The sequence below is a fragment of the Kogia breviceps genome, chromosome 2, assembly GCF_026419965.1.
Source record: "Kogia breviceps isolate mKogBre1 chromosome 2, mKogBre1 haplotype 1, whole genome shotgun sequence".
Taxonomy (NCBI): Eukaryota; Metazoa; Chordata; class Mammalia; order Artiodactyla; family Physeteridae; genus Kogia; species Kogia breviceps.
This window is the reverse complement of record NC_081311.1, coordinates 106,449,083-106,461,950: the sequence shown is the minus strand read 5'-3', so window position 1 is coordinate 106,461,950 and position 12,868 is coordinate 106,449,083. Positions and strand designations below refer to the sequence as shown.

The following is a 12,868-nucleotide window of genomic DNA, read 5'->3' as shown; positions in this document are numbered from 1 at the left end:
CACAGCTCTCACGATGCCTTCCTTGCTCCCTGAGCCCCCAAGGACTCTTCCCTTGTCTGAACTTCTCCAGTGTCCAGTACAAACGTTTTGAACAGGCAGGTATGATGAAAAGCTAGTTGGGGGATGGGTTCCTTGAACAGGGGTGATTGGAGAGGTGGAGGAGTTAAGTGCCCCAGGCTTGCTGGGAAAGCTGCTGCTCTCTGAGAACGTCTGATATCCTACTTTTCCTGGTTGCCACCATGTCCCCAGCCCCTCACTTGACGCTTCTTGGCACAAAGCAGGTCCTCAGTAAATAAGTTTTAAATGGTAGCAACCTCCTTTCACAATTTGCTAACTTTTAAGCTACACCTAGGCTAGAAAACCACTGCCTAGCAATGACCTGAAGATCAACGGTACCACTGAAAAGAAAGCACTGAAGATTCTGACCTCATTTGCAATGGCAAGAGAAACAAACCTCCGCACAACAATACTGACACATTTTTACAAAACTACAAAAAACTTACCTTGGTTTCTCGGAGAAGAAACTGCAAGTCCCGTCCACTGAGGATCCCGTGGTTTTTCACGTAACTGGGAATGTTCTTTGTGCTGGAACCGTAAACAGTCGCATGCACTTCCATGTATGTGTGAATGATGTCCAAGTAGAGCTTCTTATTCTAAAGAGGGGACACAAGGAGAAGGTATTTCTCTTTTCGTTCTCATAAAAACCTGCCTCATAGCTGGAGGCCACAGAGACAGGAGCTCTTAACATAAAGATTGCATGAATTTGGCAAAACTAAAACTTTTTGTTCCTAAAACTTCTTTCAAAAGTAATCTGGGGCTTCCCTGGTGGCGCAGTGGTTGAGAGTCCGCCTGCCGATGCGGGAGACACGGGTTCGTGCCCTGGTCCGGGAGGATCCCACGTGCCGCGGAGCGGCTGAGCCCGTGAGCCGTGGCCGCTGGGCCTGCGCTTCCGGAGCCTGTGCTCCGCGGCGGGAGAGGCCACAGCAGTGAGAGGCCCGCATACCGCAAAAAAAAAAAAAAAAAAAAAAGTAATCTGACTGGATTTTGAGGGTAAAAACAGTCACATGGATACTGTACAATTCTGCAAGAAGAAACATATCCTATAGCGACATTCTACTGAATACCAACGATGGCTCAAGACCAGTTGTTTTATTTTTTTTTAAATTTTTTATTTTGGTGGTACACGGGCCTCTCACTGTTGTGGCCTCTCCCCTTGCGAAGCACAGGCTCCGGACGCTCAGGCTCAGCGGCCATGGCCTACCGGCCCAGCCGCTGCGCGGCATGTGGGATCTTCCCGGACCGGGGCACGAACCCGTGTCCCCTGCATCCGCAGGAGGATTCTCAACCACTGCGCCACCAGGGAAGCCCAAGACCAGTTGTTCTGAAGTATTGTCCTAGCCTTGTAAATTACCAGGGACCCAACACTTTGCTTTTGGCTTGTCCTCCTTATGGGGGAGTAAGTTTGGGGAAGGAACGCTCAGAGAAGGCAGTCAGTTGGATTGGAATATTTATCTGGAGACGCTAAACTGTCCCCGAGGAACACAAATATCCGCAGCTCTTGCCAGTATTTCTAGTGATGATTAACTTGTGTTGTCAGAACTGGATCCCACCTAATTCGGATCACGGGGAGATGAGAGTTTCCCACAATATACACTGATTGACTCAGCAGATGCAGAGATAATGAGAATATCCAGGTAGACAAAAGTGGAAAAAACGTTAAATGGAAACTTTGAGGAGGCCTGAAACATTCAAGAGTAGTTTTACTTTTCTTAGAAGCAAAACAAAACCTCTCCTCTGTGTTGGTAGGTAGTGAATTTCGAGGCACATTTTCTAAATCAAAACCACCTGAATGGAGGAAGCAAGCTCCTTTTCCCTTCCTCTCCACGTTTCCGTGTGACTAAGTCACACAAGCTGGATTTTGTGTGTTGTCTTTTTTTTTTTTTTTTTTTTTTTTTTGACATTTGAAAGATTCAAGTTCTGTAATGTTTTCCAGTTGTATAAAAGTGGGATGGGTTTTTCCCATGTGAAGCCTGTTTTCACACACTCCAGGAAAGTGTAATAATCGCCGGTTTTGTGACTTAAGACCGCAAGGGACACGGGGGTGTGGCATCAGCAGCCGCAGAGCACATGATGGGGAAGCTGGCTCCGAAGAGAGGAGGGGCAGCGACACCCCTGGGGCGCGGGGCCCTCACTCTGACCTGATAGGGCAGCTCCAGGCATCTTGAGCCCGGTTCAGGGTCTACCCCTTTGCCTACATCTGGCAGGTGAGAATATTACAAAGGACTCAACTTTGGGGGATACACGTTCCAAATCCTGTATCCAAAGTCTTCATGACTGGAAAAACAGTACAGTCCACATTCTCCATTTTATGCACTGAATGATTTTGTTTTGTTTAGAATCAATCAAGTCCACCCCTGCACCCTACTGTGTGAATAAAATGAACATTCCGACTTAAAGTCTAATTTCATGCCACGTTCGGCGTGGCTGGAAGATGCTAAATTCATTACCTCAGAAATGTATACCCTTCCATTCGTGCAGAGGTGCCTAGGAGCAGTTTATAAACCATGACTCCCATTCAGCTTGAGCCAAATTGAGGATCATCTTCCTGGTGTGAGTTAACTGGAGGGGGTCTATGACACAGTTTTTGTGCTAGAGGGACCTGATTACTCCTGAGCCCACAAACCCCCTTCTCAGGGGCTCTACCTGCACCCCAACCCCTAGTAGGCAGGCAAGGGTTTCTGAAACCCTGCCCACCCCCCGCCACTCCTGGTCGGCCCAGGGTGTGTCTGACCTGAGGGGCCCATCCCCAGGCCCACCTGCAGCCTTGGACAGTGTGGCCGGCAGCCTGGGACAGTGTGGCCGGCAGCCTGGGACAGTGTGGCCGGCAGCCTGGGGCAGTGCGCTGAGCTAGTCAGACTCTCTCTCAGGAGCTAAGAACCCTGCTCACAGAGAGAGGACTGACAGACGGCTGGGGTTTTGGAGCAAAAAGGCCATGCGGAGTTGGAGTCCTGGCAGTTATGGACCAGATGCAAGTTCTGGGGAAGTCAGATGCCAGTCTTGGGGGTGGGGATGAGAAGAGAACCGGATAAGAGCTGAAAGGAGGAGAGGGAGACAAAGATGCATAATAGGTAATAAGAGGGACCTGGAGTGACTGTGACCTAGACATTCCCCCTGTGAGTGTGATAGAAAGAGTGCAGGGGTGGGGAAAGAGCAGGGCAAAAGGAGAGGGGAGGTGGAGGGAAAGGGTGAGAGCAAGGGGGAGGAGGAGAGAGAAAGGGGGAGGAGGAAGAGGTGGAGGGAAAGAGGAGGGGGGAGAGAGGAGGTGGGAGAGGAGGGGAGGGGGAAGAGGAGGGGAGGGGGAAGAGGAGGGGAGGGGGAAGAGGAGGGGAGGGGGGAAAGAGGAGGGGGAGGGGAGAGGAGGGGAGGGGGAGAGAGAAAGATGGGGGAGGGGGAGAGGAGGGGAGGGGGAGAAAGGAGGGGGAGGGGAGGGGGAGAGCAGAGGGGGAGGGGAGAGGAGGGGGAGGGAGAAGGAGGAGGGAGAGAGAAAGATGGGGGAGGGGGAGACAGACTGATGAAGGGGCAGGGAGGGGGAGGAGAGAGTTAGAAGAGGGGATGGAAAGAAAGGTAAGAGGAGGAGGACGAAGGGAGAGGAAGAGAGGAGAGAGTGAGAAAAGAAAGCAGAGAGACAGAAGAGAGAAAAGCAGGGCCCAGAGGTGCTTCTGGGTCCCACCCCATCGGCCCAGAGTCTGTCTGGATCCCTAGTATAATAGCAGCTGCCCAAACTTCCTCCCCCTCCTCCCCAACTCTTTAGTCTGGGTTACTCAGGGTGGATCCCTCCCATCTAAAGGGAGGGTGTCAGGATGTCATGCAGGGCTTTTGGCAGGGACGGGGGTGGGGGCAGGCATCTTTTCTTTAATAAAGCAAATAGAGACATTTCCCTGTGAAAAACCAGCTGCTAACTAGTCAGGATGGACCAACAGCCCCTGAACCAGGCCCGCAGTGAGAGACAAAGGAGAACAGTGAATGATCACCCAGGTCCTAACCTGGAGACGAATACTCACTGCAGACAAACTCGAGGTTAGGATTCCCACACCGAATGCCTGGGAAGACACATGTGCTACCATCCCTCCCAGAAAAGGCGGGAGCTCCTTGAAGTTTAACAAGGGGGCAAGTTCAGGCAAAGAGAAAGAAGCATAGGCCAAGGCTGATAAAGTCTATGAACTTATTAACAAGAAGGCACGGTAAAGTCTGAAAACAGAAATTCCCTTCATAGAGGATTTCTGTAACTTCATGAAGGAGGAAATCACAACAGGTTATTACAGGGAAAAAGAAATGTTTCAGGCATAACCCTAACCTTTCAAGATGACATGACAATGAAGTGATTCCACCTCTGCTCTCTTGTTGTCACTTGTCAGAATTCTGAAGAAATCTGGCCAGGGTGATTCCGGGGAGGAGCCACCCCCTTCCTTCCCCAAGTGAATGCTCACATGATGCGAAGGGAACCCAAAGAGGCATCGCCAGCTCCAAACCACTGCCTGAATTTCCCAAAATCCAACTGCCTCCTGAACCTCCCCTCCTGGGTTGCCACGGACACTTCCACACCTTAACAGGTCATTCAGTGCCTTACTTTCCCAGACCAGAAACCTTACCCTCAGGCGCCCGATATCAATGATTGGCATTCGTCTCCTAGCCAGGTACCAGCATCACACTTGGCATTCCACACATCAAATTAGTCACAAAGCCCTGCTGATTCTGCCTCTGCAATATCAAATTGTCTCCTCCTCTCCAGGCTTTGATCCTCGCTCACCTGGACTGTGCCAGGGTGAACACAATGCGCATCTTAACAATCTGCCTGCAGCTCAAAAAGGTGATGCAACTAGTCCATGGTTTCTACAAGCAAGCAGCCGTGCTGGGACGGAATCTGTATGGCTCGATGCCATATATATATATATATATATATATTTTTTTTTTTTTTTTTTTTTTGCGGTACACGGGCCTCTCACTGTTGTGGCCTCTCCCTTTGAGGAGCACAGGCTCCGGACGCGCAGGCTCAGCGGCCACGGCTCACGGGCCCAGACGCTCCGTGGTATGTGGGATCTTCCCGGACCGGGGCACGAACCCGTGTCCCCTGCATTGGCAGGCGGACTCTCAACCACTGCACCACCAGGGAAGCCCCGATGCCATTTTTTAACCATGCAAAGCAGTAGTAGTCAATGTTATGCATATCAACAATAGTTTTACATATGGCCATTTGGAGTTAACTACAAAAATATGCATGGGGATGATAGATACAATTTCCAGCTATTGATCACTGAGGAGGCAAGGGAGGGTTTGGGGAGGCGGATGGAGCTTTCAAGGTATTTGAACTATATCATTTTTCTCTTAAGAAAACTATTGGACAATATCAACATCTGTACATCTGGGTGGTGAGCATATTTGATATATTTCACAACTGAAATAGAAAAATTAAAATACACGCAATCAAGAAAGAACAGAAACCAGTCGGTACGACACCAAAGCCTGCACCACTGCCATCTCACTGGAGGACCTAGTTTTTGCCAAAAAGAGGTTCAGAGGATCTCTGTCTCTCCTCAATGGAAAATGCTATCTTTATGTCTAAGAAATAAGGATAAATTAGGAGTTTGGGATTAACATATACACACTACTATATATAAAATAGATAACCAACAAGGACCTACTATATAGCACAGGAAACTCTACTCAGTATTCTATAATAACCTATATGGGAAAAGAATCCAAAAAAGAATAGATACATGTATATGTATAGCTGAATCACTTTGCTGTACACCTGAAACTATCACAACATTGTGAATCAACTATACTCCAAAATAAAATAAAAATTAAGGAAAAAAAAAAAAAAAAGGCGGCGCTGCAGTTTTGTAAATTAATCATGGTCTTGGCCTGCCTTTCCCCACCTACGGGAAGGCCCCCAGTGGGAGGGGTGTGTGTGCAACCGGGAACCCTCCCCTCTTGATTTTGGACATCCAGGCCCACGGTCAAGGTGACACCCCAGAACTGGGGGTCCCACTGATCCAAGAACTGGATCAATATCACTCTCCAGAAAGCTTTCCTCCTCTGACTTAAGAGACCAAGGTCAGAGAAAATCGTCTCCACCATAAACCCCATCACCTACAAATTTGTTGAGACACAGTCCAAGAGGGCTTGCAGGGAGTCACCACACCGCAGCATGCCACCACCCCTGTCTTGGGGGTGAGATGTGCCTCCAAAAGGTCCCAGCTCGCAGCCTGCAGCCCCTCAATGCTCTCGGTCTTCACTTCAATTTAAATTCCCATTAAATACAACCAATCAAACTGATTAAAATTTCAATCTACCTAAACTCATTTAAATCCACCCAAACTCATCAGGAGGCAGGGGATGGGAAGATGCTAAGGAAAAGGAGAGAACATGCTGGGGCCAAGGAGCAGGGCTTTCAGTGTGTAGCTGGCGGCAGCTGTTTGTAGAACTGGACATAAGATATTCAGAGCTTGAATCAAGAGCTTTAGGAAAACAATTCAATCTAAAGCAACACTCGCTTGAGTCCTTAGCAGGGGGAGAGGTAGAAGGCAGAACCACACAATCTGTAGCCCTCCTTTTCTTTTCCAGCTGGTGAGTCAGGGGTACAGGAAGGCTCTTTGGCGAATGGTAGCGTTCTGAGCTCTGGGTTGCAGTGGACATTATGTACTTTTCTCCCCATCAACACCCTTGCTCCTCATGGCAGATATGCACATCCCTTCTCCTGGACCCTCTTTTCCCTCATCCACAGGGCACCTTGTGGCCTCCCATTTAAAAAATAATAATCCTGCTGCCCTGCACAGAGTTAGTTGATCCATGGAGAGCACCTGGTAAGTGCTAAGCCAGTGGGCGTCCTTCCCAGGAAGGGCTGAATGGGTGTGAAGAGCCAATCCCTCTCCAGAGCCAAAGCAGTGAGTTGGAAACCAGGCTGCTGAAGCCAGCATCAGTCCTGTTGCATGAAGGTCGGCTCCAGACAGAGAGAAAGTAAGTCGTCACAAAGAGAAGGTCAAGTGTGAGAGGGTGCATGTCCCAGCAGGGTATTGGTCCACTGTTCCAGTTACATCTCTGCCCAGGGCATGCCTGCCCTTTCCTGGGTTCTGAGAGTCCCCCAGTCCTAAGCTAGGAAAGCTTGGCTTCTGCCATTTCAGCAGAAAGAATCCTGACAAGTACACTGGTGATCAGATTCTTTATTTCGAGCATCATGGATTTTTAACCATTTTTATAGTAGCTTCCTCTGCTTCCCTGGCAAATATAGGAATTGGCTGATTCCATGACTTTATGAATGAATATACAATGATGAATCATATATTTTCCTTAGGAAACCACAAGGCCATGGAGTATGCTATGCCTCACCCCACACTAGCCATGGAAGCCCTTACTGATTGCTACTGTGATGTATCTCCCCGAAAGGCTGGGGCTGGGCTTGTTGACTCTACAGAATGAAGATCTTGTACATCTTTCTGTACTGCAGCCTCCGCCTCGTCTCTGAGCGGAGCTTCTTGTCTGAATGGTGACACACCCCTTACGAGCCTTCTCAGATTCCCCGGACTGCCTGCTCTTCTTTCTCTGTCTCAGCTGGTGCTCACACAAGCCAGGCTCCCCTCCGCTGTCAGACTGGGAAGAAGCTACACCAGGGATGAGGGGCATGGTTTGGGGGGGACCTCCATTCCCAAACAGCATCCCAGATGTATGGGACGCCAGTTCCCCGTGACGTGAACCAGTGCCAAAGAGAAGCAGGGAACAGGAGGGAGCCTCTTTTCTCTCTTCTACAGACTATGCCAAGGTAGAGTCAGTCCCTCCTTGCAAACCTTCCAGGGGGTCCAGAGTGCCCAGCACCCGTGCTGCTGCGTGTGTGTGGCTTCTGGTGAAGCCGGAGCCAGCCTGGATCCATCTGGTACTTCTCCTGGCCCCTCCCCTTTAGCCTTACAGCCCCGGGCTTGCACCTCCTTCCCCAACAAGTAGTAATCTATCAATCTTTGTCTCAGGCCCCCTTTCTAGAAGCTCTGGGCTAAGACACTATTTCTAGGATCTCAGTCCTTCAATCCGTCCCTAGTGCCAGAGTTTCCAAAACTGAAGATTTAGTTCCCCTCTATAAAAGTTTCCAAAGGCTCCTCATGGCAATGAGAGACCACTTCCCCAACTGCACACACGAGGATCTTCACAACCATGGGCTTCTACAGGCTCTGCAGCTGCACCTCCGGCCATGCCCTCTCCTCCTTTGCTTAAGGTCCCCCTACAACCTACTCCATATTCCCGAACCTCTCCTGCTCTCTCGCGTGTGTCTGGCCCGCCATCGCAACGTCTTCCCCTGAGACGCCCTCTTTCCTCCTTCCTTTTCTCTCCTGAATGGACTCCTTCCCCCTCATCCTTGACAAGTCGGCATTCCTGAGCTCACCCGGGGGAGGTTGGCTACCACCTCCTGTGTACCCTTGGTATCTTCCTGCTTGGCCCCTTTGGGCTGCGCTGTCACTCTGTGTGGCCACGCAATGGGACTGTGAACTTCTGAAGGTCAGGACATTGTAGGTTCTGTGACTGCAGAGACCTGGCACAGAGCAGGTGCTCGGTAAACCCACACTGGCTGCATGAAGAAGACTAAGAGGGCGCACGAACAACAAGGCATTTACAGGAAAAGATGTCTCAGGCATGGCCCAGCTCCTCCCACCTATGGAGTCTAGCCCACCTTCCCACCCTGTTTCAGGAGCCCAGTTCTTCTACATCAAAACCTGCTCCCAGCAAATGAGCTTAAGGTCCGTGACTTTCCCTAAGGATGTATTTGAATCAAAATAAAATAAAAAGAGAGTTGCAAACCTTAAAAGATATATTTCATGGTTGATTCATCTTCCTTTCAACATAGCTACCAAGTATCAGGTTCTCTCTTGAGTTGGGAGGTCAAAGAAAGGGAGGGAGCAAGAGAGAGACAACAAGAAACTACCTCACCTGCCTGCTCCTGAAGTCAAACATTCAACAAAGATGAAAAATTCTTTTATTCCAAGATTAGAAGTCAAGTTCTAAAATGCAAATCTCTGTGAATTTCAGCAGTGAAGCAGAAACAATTTACATTACAGAATTAATTTCAAGTCTTTGCAGTCCTTGGCTCACTTATATTTCAAGTAGCCTCCCAAGGTTAAGGGGGGTGTGTGGGGGTCCTTGCTCTGTCCCATTCAGGCCTCGAAGGGCTCTGGAAGACTCCAGGAAGCTAAGATTCTTAAAGCCTACCTACCCACCCCTCACTCCTCCTCCCCCCAAATCCTTACCTCTCTAGGAGACAAGATGGTGCTCAATAATTACAGGGGGAATAACAACAAGAGGAAACTTGCTCTCGTCTCCAGCCTGGCCGGCAGTCCAGCTATGGGCCTGGGCAATAAAAAGAAGGGACTCTACTTCTTTTTGCTGTATTGGGCTCCACACTTAACTCTTTTTTAGAAGATATTTTATCTTATATTGGACTACAGTTGATTTACAATGTTGTGTCAGTTTCAGGTGTACAGCAAAGTGATTTAGTTATACATATACATGTATCTATTCTTTTTCAAATTCTTTTCCCATGTAGGTTATTACAGAATACTGAGCAGAGGTCCCTGTGCTATATACAGTAGGTCCTTGTTGGTTCTCTATTTTAAATAGACACTTATTCTTGACTGGGCCTCACCTGGTATAAATTACAACGCATCTAGAGCAGTGGGTGAATAGTCAGTCGTATGTAAGGCTGCCCTCAATTATGAAAGGAGTGGTTCTAGAGCCTACCTACCTTTGTGTTTGGGACGGAGGACAAAAGAACAGAGTGAGTGAAAAGGAAAGAATCTTCAAGAGCCATTGACTTATTATTCTCCACTGTCTGGTCAGGTGAAGATTTTGGTCTCTGGCCTGAAGAAAGAAATTGGGAGATTTCTGAGGCTAAATACATGAGTAATGTGGAACGAGCCATCAGCCCTGTTTTTGCAACTTGATGGATCTACAAACAGGGGATAATACCACTTCCCAGTTCTATTAGACACTGACTATCTGTGCTGAGCTAGAAATGGGAATAATGAAATGTATGTAAAAACTGTTTAAATACATACTCTTAGTTTAAAACACAGAGTGCTAACACTGCCCTGAGCCATCAAATGGGACAACCTAGCGATGAGTCCGGGGATGGCTAGAGCCTTCAAGTCACTGCCCAACGGCCCCCCTCCAGATCCTGCCCTCAGAACCAGCTGGTTAATTAGTATGCTTCCCCGTACCCAGCACTTTCAGGTTTCCGGGATCTCCTTGCCTTAGCACTGGAGCTTTCTGCTACTTAACGAATGCCTTTTAAAGGGCCTTGGGGATGTGCCAGCCAGTTTGTAAAAACAAGAAGCCCTTTGACACGACCTCCTTTCTGCTTTGAGACGGGCAGGAGGTCTTCAAATTGTAAAGCTGGCTGGTCTCCTCACCAATGCAGAGGCAGTCACTTAGGGATAATGTTACCCCCCACTCTGCTCCAGCCTGAAAGCCACAAAGCCCCCCCACCCCACTATGCGATTGTGCTCAGAAAACAGGCTGAAAGGTTGAAAACAGACCACTGCGGCCTACATGTGTAACCAGGCTCTTTCAGGAGCTCCGCTCATCAGTCTGTCTGGGCAGTAATCACAGAAACAGACTGTCCCATGACAAAGAGAGAGCTGTCACTATGGAAGGTTAGAAAACCAAGAGGTTGCCTGGCAAATCGGAAGCTGCATTTGCTATAGAACCTCCACAGGGTCAGTGACTTGTGGATGGAATGGACTTGACCTGAGAGACTCATCTACTCCCGACAAAGTGGAGATGATATTCTGATGGGCTCTGGCCCGCGCCCCGCAATCAGATGCTGTCTGATGGCAAAGGCGACCTGGCCGCTGTGCAGGAGTGTCCTGTGTGTCTCCAGGGAAGGCCTGTGGAGCACTGGGGCTGGGCACCACCTCGGCAGAGCAGCAAGACACCCGTGGAAGGTGGGACGGTGTGCCTATGGGCTTGCTTCGCCCCTTATACCAAGGCCCCAGAGGCCAGCAATCAAACATGGGTACCAAGTGCCCCCCAAAGTGAGCAGCCAGCCCACGTCCCACGCCCCAAGAGGGAAGGAGGGAGGCCATCCTGGGGGAGCTGTGGGCTGTTCCCCTCTGCTACCTAACCAGGTAAGAAGGGCCTCTAGGGGACCACTTGCAGAGCTTCACGTGCACTCCCGGGAATTTCTGAGGCACACAGATCAGTGCCAGACCCAAGCCCTGCAATGCCTCATGGGTGGAGACTGGGGTCAACGGGATGCCCTGAAGGAGGAATCGTGAGCAGGGCCTGCTTTGGCATCTCCCGGAGCTCCTAGAATTTCTCAAAGGAATGGATGCTGGTTTCTCTTGGTGCAGGTGTGGATCCCACAGAAGGGCACCCGACTAAGTCCTACTGGGAAGGGCTCTGTGCAAGGGGCCATGGGGAGTGTGGGCTACCAGACACTGGTACCAAGAGGAAGCCACTCAACCAGTCTGAGGTGGCATCGCCTGTGATAAGGGAACATATTACTGTGGATGAGTGATCTGTGGGAAGAGGGGGACCCCAAGGACCCGCAATAGTCCTGCCAGAGAGAAGGTCCAGCATCAGACACCTGCTGGGACTAGGTAGCATTCATACTGGATGGTGCCAGTAAGAGCTTACCTGCCCTCTCCCCACATCGGCCCTCTACCCGCTGTACCTGTTGGGATAACTATCAGCAGCTGGTCTGGGAGGTAGGAAGACGGTGGGGAGGGTAAGAAGGTGCCCTACAAGTTGGGGAGACAAAGATGCCACACCTGCCACCTCCCCTTCAGGTTTCCCAGGAGAAGCTGCACTTAGAGGCAGGAGGGAAGGAGCTTAACTTGAAATGATGTTCAGAGTTCCAAGTATTAAACTGAAGTGGATACTTCCATTACTGCACTTGGATTGTTCTTGGGACTAAAAGTAACAGAAAGGTTTTTTATTATTTGAGAGTTGCAAGGACCTGCCAGAATTGGATCCAAGGGGCGGAAAAAACAGTACGGTTCAAGGGAGAAGAGTTTTTCTTGCTTGTATTTTACGGGATCCCACGCTTTCAACTTAATGGTTACATATATAAGGGGATTTTAGGTGAAATACGTATAAAAATGTTTAATTTTAACAGTTGTAAATCTATTTATATGTGGTTTAGAAAAACCTAAGTAACATATCCATGTGATTTCATAGATAATAATCGCTTAGGACAAAGCTAAAGTAATTATTTTAAAAGTGAGTTCATTTAAAATATTCAGTTAGGGCTTCCCTGGTGGCACAGTGGTTAAGAATCCACCTGCCAATGCAGGGGACATGGGTTCGAGCCCTGGTCCGGAAAGTTCCCACATGCCGCGGAGCAACTAAGCCCGTGCACCACAACTACTGAAGCCTGCGCTCTAGCGCCCGCGAGCCACAACTCCTGAGCCCGCGTGCCTAGAGCCCGCGCTCCACAACAAGAGAAGCCACCGCAATAAGAAGCCCATGCGCCACAACGAAGAGTAGCCCCCACTCGCCTCAACTAAAGCCCGTGCGCAGCAACGAAGACCCAATGCAGCCAAAAATAAATAAATAAAATAAATAAAATTATAAAAAAATTTTAAAAATAATAATAAAATAAAATCGTCAGTTAATTGAAGTCACGATTTGGTGCAGATGACTGAACTTTGGAAACTGATGCCTGCAAGAAGTGTGTGGTAGAGGGCCTTGTGCTACAGGTGGGGACATGGAGCGGTGAGGAAGGGTCACACTGTCATTCCACCAAGCACACTGGTGGCAAGGCCACGGCCAGAGGACTCAAGATCACTCTCTTCCCTCCCTTTATCAGATGGCAGGAACACAGAAA

At 49.3% G+C, this 12,868-nt stretch overlaps 1 protein-coding gene across 3 annotated transcripts in view; it reads right to left on the bottom strand.

Annotated features, from left to right (window-relative positions):
- The window catches only part of MGAT5 (alpha-1,6-mannosylglycoprotein 6-beta-N-acetylglucosaminyltransferase), a 389,028-nt gene that overhangs the window by 48,517 nt on the left and 327,643 nt on the right, over positions 1 to 12,868 (bottom strand). For all 3 annotated transcript variants that reach the window (XM_067025906.1, XM_067025907.1, XM_067025908.1), the window contains one exon: positions 504 to 653. In XM_067025906.1, the coding sequence (XP_066882007.1) occupies positions 504 to 653 (150 nt within the window). The remainder of the gene's footprint in view (positions 1 to 503; positions 654 to 12,868) is intronic.